Source organism: Hippocampus bargibanti, linkage group LG04 (assembly GCF_051943395.1).
Source record: "Hippocampus bargibanti isolate YZ-2025 linkage group LG04, ASM5194339v1, whole genome shotgun sequence".
Lineage (NCBI taxonomy): Eukaryota > Metazoa > Chordata > Actinopteri > Syngnathiformes > Syngnathidae > Hippocampus > Hippocampus bargibanti.
Genome location: NC_142737.1, coordinates 33,357,387 through 33,367,450, shown reverse-complemented (window position 1 = coordinate 33,367,450; position 10,064 = coordinate 33,357,387). Strand labels below are relative to the sequence as shown.

The 10,064-nt window shown below is 44.3% G+C and overlaps 1 protein-coding gene across 1 annotated transcript; it reads right to left on the bottom strand.

The window, feature by feature from the left end:
- Positions 1–1,554: 1,554 nt before the first annotated feature.
- Positions 1,555–2,968, bottom strand: LOC148899827 (uncharacterized). Its single transcript, XM_088995314.1, has one exon. The coding sequence runs from the start codon at positions 2,892–2,894 to the stop codon at positions 1,914–1,916; it is 981 nt and encodes a 326-aa protein (XP_088851440.1). The 5' UTR covers positions 2,895–2,968; the 3' UTR covers positions 1,555–1,913.
- Between the last annotated feature and the right edge of the window lie 7,096 nt (positions 2,969–10,064).

The window sequence follows — 10,064 nt, the reverse complement described above, 5'->3', positions numbered from 1 at the left end:
ATTAAATAAAAACAACCCCCCGCAACCAGACCAGGTCGAAGGCACACAAAACCACCTCAGGTATCGAACAATGGGACTGTCGTTCTGATCCGATGTGAGATTAAAAAAAAATATCCAAATCAATAAAATAAAAAATTCTCGTTTGGACACTTTAATCAGAGAATGGATGTTGGGATGCATGTTGCAGCGCATGTAATGATGTGAACAGATCGTATTTGCTTGTTCGACTAGTAATGCCTGGTTACAGACCAAAGAAGCTTGCTGCTGCAAGTCAGTCTGATGAGAGCCTACGAGAGGCACACATCAATTGCCTTCTCCCTCCAACTAAAGAACCTCAACTCTCTCCAGAAGTTGTATCATTTACTGATCCCGCTTACACAAAGCAACACATGGAAACAAGACTTCCTGAATATTCAGCACACGTCTTAAAACGTAAAATATGCGGTGGAATCTTTGTCAAATACGCTCAGTAGAAGTCATTTGAAGCGATTTTACAACTTATGGAAACAACTTGTCAGGAGGCGTCGGTCGTCCTTTAAAGCAGAGGTGCCCAACCCCCGGGCCGCGGTCCAGTCCGTGGGTCATTTGGTACCGGGCCGCGCAGAAAGAATAAACAAGTTACATAATTTCCGTATTATTTATTATCTGAGTCCGAACAATGTTTTATTTTGAAAAATGAAAAATTACCAGATTACATCCGTCTATGACTGACTCTTGACGCATGTCCAAACGCTTGTCGAGGTCACGTGATACATTCATATCATTCATCACATCACACGTGATACATATTTTATTTTGTTGTATTTATCCGCCGGTCCGTGAAAATATTGTCTGGCATTAAACCGGTCAGTGGCGCAAAAAAAAGGTTGTGGACCACTGCTTTAAAGGACAACTGACACCTGCGGACAAGCTACGTCCACAACCTGCAAAATCACCCCAAATGATCTCCACCGAGCGCATTCTACAAAGACTCCACCGCATATAGCGTCACTTCACGTCCTAAGACTCACATTCATGAAGTCAAATTATGATGTTATTATTATTCAAGTATTTTCAATTTTACTAGTTGGGAATATAGAACTATTAATATGAAAAGCAAATTAGTGACAGCTGATCATCGGACCAGAGTAACCACAGGGAAAGTGAAAGTTAGCATCCACTAACTGTGCACATATAAATAAAAATATTTGATATAGTGTATTTTTTACACAAGTAATTTGTTTTTCATATAATTTACATGATTTTTGGTAGTTAATTTGAGCAACAAAAAAACTGAGGAGCCATTTGGGAGCCAAAAGAGCTGGATCTTCTTAGTGAGCCGAGCCAAAAGAACCGGCTCTCTGAAAGGAGCCGGAATTCCCAGACTAGAAGCGGCGTCTCTTCGCCGAACTCGGGCCTCGTTCTGTCGACGTCGCCTTGCGACTCACGAGAATCCCCAAGAGCCGCCTCACAGTTGCGATAACACGTGTGAGCTTCCGCCATATTGGGTGAGGTGGCCCTTTTATCACAGACAAACTATATGGCCGCTAAATATATTGGAAGTGCACGGAGTCTTTTACAATGGATGGACAAGGAAACAGGAACATATTTTTAAGTTAAAAAAAATAATGAATGAAAAACAATCAACCAAATGACCGGCTTTGCTCTTCTCTCCACGTTGATTATTTTCCCACCAGGCAGGCACATATTTGGATTGGATTTGCCTTTATTAGTCTCGCAGTGGATAAATTTACATTTCACAGCAGCAAAGTTATGAAAACAACTCCTACTTCGAAGACCGTTTCAAAATTCTGCTGCTGCTGCACCTCTTTGGTGAAGGTCTTTGATGCGATTTGGACTTCCGTGAAGCGCACTGAGTTACCGGGTGCACAAAAGCCACCCTTGCTCGCCGAGCGCCGGTCAGTCCCTGTGCTTTACTTGTCGGCGTGCCGCGTGCGGATGTGCAAAGCCAAACTGACCTTCTGGGCGTAGCTTTTGCCGCACACTCTGCAACTGTAGGGATTTTCTCCTGTGTGGATTCGCATGTGCTTGACCAGCGTTCTCTTTTCGGCGAAGGTCTGGCCACAGGTGGAGCATCCGAAGGGTTTTTCTCCCGTATGCCTTCGCATGTGCGTGACCAGTGTTGCCTTTAGGGCGAAGGTACGGCTGCAAGTGGAGCATCCGAAGGGTTTTTCTCCTGTGTGCGTCCTCAGGTGGCGCTCCATGTGTCCCTTCCAAGAAAACGCCTTGTTGCAAACCGAGCAGCAATAGGATTTTTCTCCCGTGTGGATTCGCATGTGCTTGACCAGCGTTCCCTTTTCGGCGAAGGTCTGGCCACAGGTGGAGCATCCGAAGGGTTTTTCTCCCGTATGCCTTCGCATGTGCGTGACCAGTGTTGCCTTTAGGGCGAAGGTACGGCCGCAAGTGGAGCATCCGAAGGGTTTTTCTCCCGTGTGCGTCCTTATGTGGACCCTCATGTTTCCCTTCCGAGAAAAAGCCTTGTTGCAAACCGAGCAGCTAAAGGGTTTTTCTCCCGTGTGGCTTTTCATGTGGCTCATCAAGTGCGACTTCCAAGTGAACTTTTTACCGCAAACAGAGCAGTGGAAACACTCCTTCGGGGAGGGAAACTTTTGGCGTTTGCGGGACCTTTTCTTGCCGGGGACCTTTTTTGGAGAGCCCGGCGACGTTTCGTCCTCGTCTTCCCTGTCGGCATCCGACATTGGCGCCAGGAGGTCGTCTGGCGGTGACCCTTCAGACCACTCTGGCGATTCGTCTTCACCCGCTTCGCTTTTCAGGTGGCCGCCGGTCGGGCCGACATCGGCCTCAAAATGGGAGGAGCCAGGCGGACGCTCCAGCTCCAAACCGGAGTGCCCCCACGGCGGCTGAGGGGGAGTTTCTTCCAGACCGCCGCTCATCCGCAGGAGATCTGCGGGACGCAAGCAACGCAAATACAGTCAAACTTGGGTTTCCGACCATAATCCGTTCCAGAATCATAAGTGGCGCTTTGACATCCCCCTGTGGTCCCCCTTCTCCCATTTCAATTTGCTCGCTGAACCCAAGTCCAATATGATACTGAAAATACATTTGATGATGTGAAAGCGCTTTTCATCACACTCAAAGACACTTTAAAGGACAACCGACACCTCCAGACAAGTTGTATCCATAATTTGTAAAATGACTGGGTTTTCTCCGGGTCCTCCGGTTTCCTCCCACACTCCAAAAACATGCATGGCAGGCAGATTGACCACTCCAAATTGTCCCTAGGTGTGAGTGTGAGAGTGACTGTTGTATGTCTTTGTGTGCCCTGCCATTGGCTGGCAACCAATTCAGGGTGTCCCCCGCCTCGTGCCCGAAGACAGCTGAGATAGGCTCCAGCAACCCCGCGACCCGAATGAGGAATAAGTGGTACGGAAAATGAGATGAGATGAGACTTCAAATGACTTCTACTGAGCCCATTTTACAAAGATGCCATCGCATATAGCTATATCTTACGTTTTAAGACTCGCGCTGAATAATCATGAAGTCTTGTTTTTAAGTTAATGACGATAGCCTAAGTGACGTCACGGAGGGAACGCCCCTGACACACAATGCATTTTGAGTACTTTTTTCACCTGAAAATTAGTAGGAAAACTACATAAATACTGATGGTGAATCGTGTTGCAGCCAATTGCGGTAACACGCACAAAGAAGGTGTAAGTTGACACAATTTCCCAGCGGACAAACAAGGCAGCATTTCCAACACAGCACAGCAGTATAGCGCTAGCCGAGGAGCTCCCTGGAGTGCGCGAATCCCCGCTTGGATAACCGCTGGCATCCTATCAGCCTGACAATGGGTAGAAAGTTGCGTCTTTCTCGTGGTGAAAGAGAGCAATCGTCATAATCGTGGAGCAAACTTACCGGACAAACATTCAGCTGCTGGAACCAGGAGCTAACCGGAGTTAGCGATGGATAGGAACTAACCGGAGTTAGTGATGGATAACCACTGTCATTAATACGTAAGGTCCTAACTCTTCATCTTGAAAGTTGAAACGGCGTTTTTCATGCACAACCAGTAAAGGGCAACCGACGTCACTTTTTTAATTTTTTAACTGACATCAGAAAAACGTTTTATAGCGTCTAAAATACCCAAAACACGCCATATGATGTTTTTTATTTAAACGCAAAACATCAATAAAAATGACTTAAAGTGTCCAAAATCAGTGCAAAAAATCGAGCTGCGAATTGGGCATTTTCAGAAAGTCCCGCCCCCACTTCGTGACGTCACGCCAAGGCGTCTCGAGAATCCAAACAATGGCTTCAGATTCGGAGAATATGCTTTCTTGTTCCACCTCCAGTTATGAATATGATTCAAATAGTTCTGAAGAGGAAAGCATACATATTTGCAATCGATTAAAGAATTATATGTGCCATTTTGAGGCAACATTGGGGGAAAATCTCTCACAAAAAAAGAGGCACAAAATGGCGACCTCCAGTGGCCACCTCCGCTTCCACAGGCTGATAAATTCCTTATATGGCGCTTGGATGCCCTCTTCTGGCAGCTTTTGGGTGCAACACGGTTCTCTTATTCAAATACGCCAAGTAGAAGTCATGTGAAGCCATTTTACAAATTGTGGACACAACTTGTCCAGAGACGTCGGTTGTCCTTTAAACAATCTGCATTGATGTTGACATCTTGTAGCTTAATATTTGTTATTCATGTCCTTATATGCCACATATCACGGAAGTTGATGCTATATTGCTTATTCACGGAGCTTCATATATGCTTCATATGTCGTATCCTTCACCAGTTTCGTGGCTTACGGCTCGAATTGAGACGGAAGGACTTCTTTAATCGATCGAAAACATTTATGCTTTCCTCTTCAGAACTACAGTGATATCTCGGTTTACGAACCCCTTGGCTTACGAACGTTTCGGTTGACGAACGTTCAATTTATGAAAATTTTACCTTGGCATACGAACTTTATTTGGGATACACACAGAGCTGCCTCAATGAGTGATGTGTCGTTCGCGAACGAGCCCGTTCTTCTAACAACAAAATGGCAGCCAGCTTGTTTTGGTCCTCTATTCCCCGCCCCAGTCTTCGGTTAAAGCCACGTCATTGGTCAAGAACGCAGCAGTGAAGGGGGTGGGGTTTACAGATAGTGAGAGAGTGAAGTCGTTCTCCAAAAAGAAAATGGCTGCAGACTTTTTTTGTCCTCTATTCCCCGCCCCCAGTCTTCGGTTAAAGCTACGTGATTGGTCAAGAACACAGCAGTGAGGGGAGGTGGTTTAAACATTAAAGACACAGACGGACGACAATGAGAGAATTTCAACTTTGATAGTTCAAAGGCAGAGTGTAGACTGCAAGGATAAAATACCCCATCAATCAGGCTCCACAAACAACCCGCACAAGCCATCTGTCCACTTGATGCGAAAGGCTATCAACCCAACTAAACAGAACACAATTGATGAGGAACTAGATAAAATGATCGCAGAGAAAGCACCGAAAATGGATCATTCCTCAAGATGGTGAAAGAAGAGGGCTACTTTCCTCATCAAGTTTTTAATGCTAAGGAAACCGGCCACTCCATTCCATCAAGCCATCAACGACCATCACAAAGGTCAATAAAACAATTATTTGTAAATAATTATAACTTTATTATACAGTACAGTTTATTTCTTTAATTATAATACACACAGCACATTTATTATACTTAAAATAAGGTATATTTTGTGTAGTTTTAAAGGACAACCGACGTCTCCGGACAAGTTGTGTCCATAATTTGTAAAATGGCTTCAAATGATTTCTACTGAGCGTATTTTAATAAGATTCCACCTCATATAGCTAAATTTTACGTTTTAAGACTCGCACTGAATATTCAGGAAGGGACATAAGTCTTCTTGTGCCGTTCCCAAGCCCGGATAAATACAGAGGGTTGTGTCAGGAAGGGCATCAGGAAGCTTGGCCAAAACAAACATGCGGGTCAAACCTCTAAAGATGGAGGACACTGATTTGCTGTGGCGACCCCTTGAATGGAAAAGCCCAAAGGAACAGAAGAAGTCTGATCCTAAAACATACCCAGAATCGAGCTGCTGAAAATGTTCTTTGCGCCTGCGACTTCACAGCCGCCATTTTTTGGAGTATGTGTCGTTACCTTCACAATCGGGTGGTGGAAGTCGGTCGTCGACACTCTCCTCGGAGAAGCCATCTTGCGGCAAACTGCTGACATCGGCCTCTTCCTCTTCCTTTTTGATGTGGGGGACTTGTGGATCGTCCAAAGCGAAGCTCTCCGATTTCACGTCTCCGATTAGCTGATTCACGTCTGAAAGAAAGAAGAGAGAGTGTTGTTGTGTCATCAGGTTCGGTAAATGATACAACTTCTGGATAGAGTTGAGGTTCTTTACTCGGACTGCCGTCTTGGTTGGAGGGAGAAGGCAATTGACACTCGTGCCTCTCTGAAGGAAGAAATTGTTATTGGTGTCCTGAGCTGACCCATCCATATATGGTCATACAATTTGTTTGCCACTTTCTGTATGTCTCTCACACTGATCGTCAACACCTGGTCTCAAGGATGAACTGCATGTTGCGCTTGATTGTATTTTTGCCAGAGTTGCCTTTATCTTCTCTGAAACACCTGGTCCCAGGACTGAGGGAGAGGGGGGAAGAATGACTCACCTCCTGCGTGGACAATCTGCCCACTTGTCTTAGCATGAGTGGGTCTATAAAATGGGGAGTTTCCTCAATCTCGGTTCGAGTCTGCTGTGAACTGTGTACGAGTGTCCAGCTCTTCGGTCTAGACTACTCTACCGGGGCGTCCGCCGGCTCTCCGCCCTCTGTCAACGGTAAGGTGTACTCTTCTGGATCTGAACCGTGATGTTGGAGTCTTTACGTGGGGGCATTAAGGTGACAGTTTGTGTCTATCGTAATTACTCATGATGTTGGAGTGTTATGTGGGGACAAAAGATGCAACAACTTGTGTCTAGCATAATAATTGTGAACTGCTGTGTATTTTATCATTAAACGTGTGTTGTGAATTGCGGTGCATTCTATCATTAAACGTCATTAATATATATATATATATATACAGTCGTTGTTTGTGATCATTTCTCTGCTGCGAACTCTCTGAACCTGAAATAAGGCACATTTTTCATAAAACACTCTCGTATGCTCTCATCTGACTGACTTGCAGCAATGCATGTTCCTTTGGTCTAAGGCAGGGGTCGGGAACCTTTTTGACTAAGAGAGCCATAAAAGTAAAATATTTAGAAATGTTTTTCAGTGAGAGCCACAAGCACGCACATACAAACGCTCGCGTGTACGCGCACACACACAAACGCACGCACGCGCGGCCACTTTTCAACAAAATATCAGAATGTATTATTTAAAATAACTTTGTGATGGTACTGATGGAGAATAATAATTTATCATGTTTAAAAGTGCCGTGCTTTGCTGACCAACTAAACAATGGGCCTACAGTCAAAGCGCAGATGGCCACAGTAAATCTGAGTGAAACAGACACGGCAAGGTGAACCGTCGTCTCCATCAAGATTCTAGAAGGTCCGGCCTTGCACAGAATTTAGGGCTTTAGATACTCCTTTTCCACCAAAGTTATTTACGGCTTAAACATCCTGCACAAGCGCCAGATTACAAACTTATCAGTTCATGGAAAAGACAACCAATTAGAGTGTCTATGTTTTATTGCTTACATCTGTTGTTGCTCAGAACGCCCAGGGGCGTGGTATGCAAATCAAGAAAACTATGTTTTACTAATACAGTAAAGTCTCGTTATATCGATATTCAAGGGAGTCCGAAAAATATCGATATAACCGGGACTATCGATATATCCGACCCTGTTTGCATGTAATTTTCTCCGCGTGTGCATAGAAATAGTATCGATATAACCGGGACTATCGATATATCCGATATCGATATAACGAGACTTTACTGTATATCACTTTAATTGACATATACTCTCAATAAATAGCTTGGCAGAGGGGCGCAGAATTCAGACGTATGTCATCTGATGACTGCGTCTCCTGCCGGCAGTGGGGACAATCTTTCTGGTTCTGAGTCTCTGTCCACGGTGTCTGACTGTCATATCTCTGACAGGTACTCACCGTTAACATGAATGGTTTTCCGTTCCTCGTGATTGGTAAAAATCCAGGCGAACGATCGGAATGAAATTCAATTTGCCGGTCCAGAGGCGAAGTTACTGCTAGCTAGCCTGCACACGGCTCATAAGCTTCCACACTTGCTATCTGCAATCTACTTCTCGCAGAAGTATGTCGATGCTAACGTTAACATGGGACTTGTTTGTCGAATGTCACTGACATTCGACTGTCATTGCAAATTAGAATCAGAACATTTTCTCTCCTCTAATTCACGCTGAAGTGCACGAGTTGGACTCATTTAAAGGGCCGTTTACCTGTTTCAACATGACGGCCACTATCATCCAATCAAAGTGGCGCTTTCGGCCATTCTAGGTCAGTGTCATCCAATCAAAATCGCGCTTTCCGCTAACTGCAGCCCCAACAGGAAATGACCGGCGAAAAATCGACAATGTGTATTTAGTTTTATCGGCGAGCCATATGCAATCATCAAAAGAGCCATATATGGCTCGCGAGCCATAGGTTCCGGACCCCTGGTCTATGGCCACGAAAGGAGCATGGCCAGGCATCACTAGTCGATCAAGCAAATACGATTTGCTCATATCATTAAGCCGCAAGAGTGGCTGCCTTTCCAGCAGCTCATGTATTTTGTTTTTCGACTTTCATTCCTTTCATCACTTTGCTGCTGTGAAATGAGAATAATAAAGACAAATCCAATCCAATCATTACATCTCCCTTTCTTCATTTTGTTCTTTACTTTTAACAAATGTAATGAATTTATTCATTTTGTGTGTGCAGTAATTAGCAAATTTAAACTTGAATAAAGTCGTTTGAAATGTCCCAGCAATAAATGAAATGACATTCACATTGGCTGCAGTATCCGATTTGAATGTGAGATGAATGTCCTCCACTTTCAGAGTAGTTTTCCAAGCTTTTTCTCCTCTTTCATCTTTTACAGCATGCACATAAAGTTCCTCCACTTCATAATGATCATCTACTGCATCTACCTTGCCTTTCATGTCTTGGTTCCTGCAGCAACGAGCAAAGTGATTTGCTTTGTCGCGGTTTTGACATATTTGTGCTGCACACTGCTTTGGGGGATGTTGCGTACCACAACGAGTACAACATTTTTGTTTGAATATATCTTATTTTTATTGGCTTGTCTCACTCTTGCTTTCATATCGGCAGTTTTGTTTTTGTTGAATCTGTGTGCATTTCTTTCCACTGCATCCACATTGCAGCTAGCATCATTTAGCAGCTCTTTAGCCTGTGATTTAACAGTTCTACACAGTGCTAAGGCTTTTTCCAGGTCCAGATCTGATTCTCTGAGTCGCCTTTCTCTCAGTTTATTGTCTGTAATGCCACACGCTATTCTGTCTTTGATCAGTGATTCTGTTCATCCACCAAACTCACATGTCTTTGATCTGTTTCTCAGCTCATTTGCATATTGGTCACTAGTTTCTCCAACTGTCTGTACACATGTGAAGAATCTGTACATTTCAAACGTCACATTGCGTTTCAAATTGCAGTAAGCTTCAAACTGTTCCTTTATTTTTGAAAGCTTCATCTTGTCATCTTCAGCATCAAATGTGACGTTATTGTAGACCTCTAGAGCTTCCTCTCCCACAACGTGCAAAATCATGGATGCTTTCATCTTCACATGGCTTTCATCAGCTCCAATCGCAGACAAATACAGTTCAAAACGTTGCTTAAATCGCTTCCAGTTTTCAGCCACGTTACCTGTTAGCTGCAGAGCTGTGGGTGGACGAAAAGCTTCCATTTTTGCCGTTTTCTAGCGGGGGTTGTGCTCAATGTCTTATTCTTTTTCCACCGTGGAATCTTCCGTTCCAAGTCCTTTTTATCGTCCTCTTGTCTTCCAGACCAATTCTGACACCGTGTGTTGCTTTGTGTAAGCGGGATCGGTAAATGATACAACTTCTGGATAGAGTTGAGGTTCTTTAGTTGGAGGGAGAAGGCAATCGATGTGTGCCTCTCGT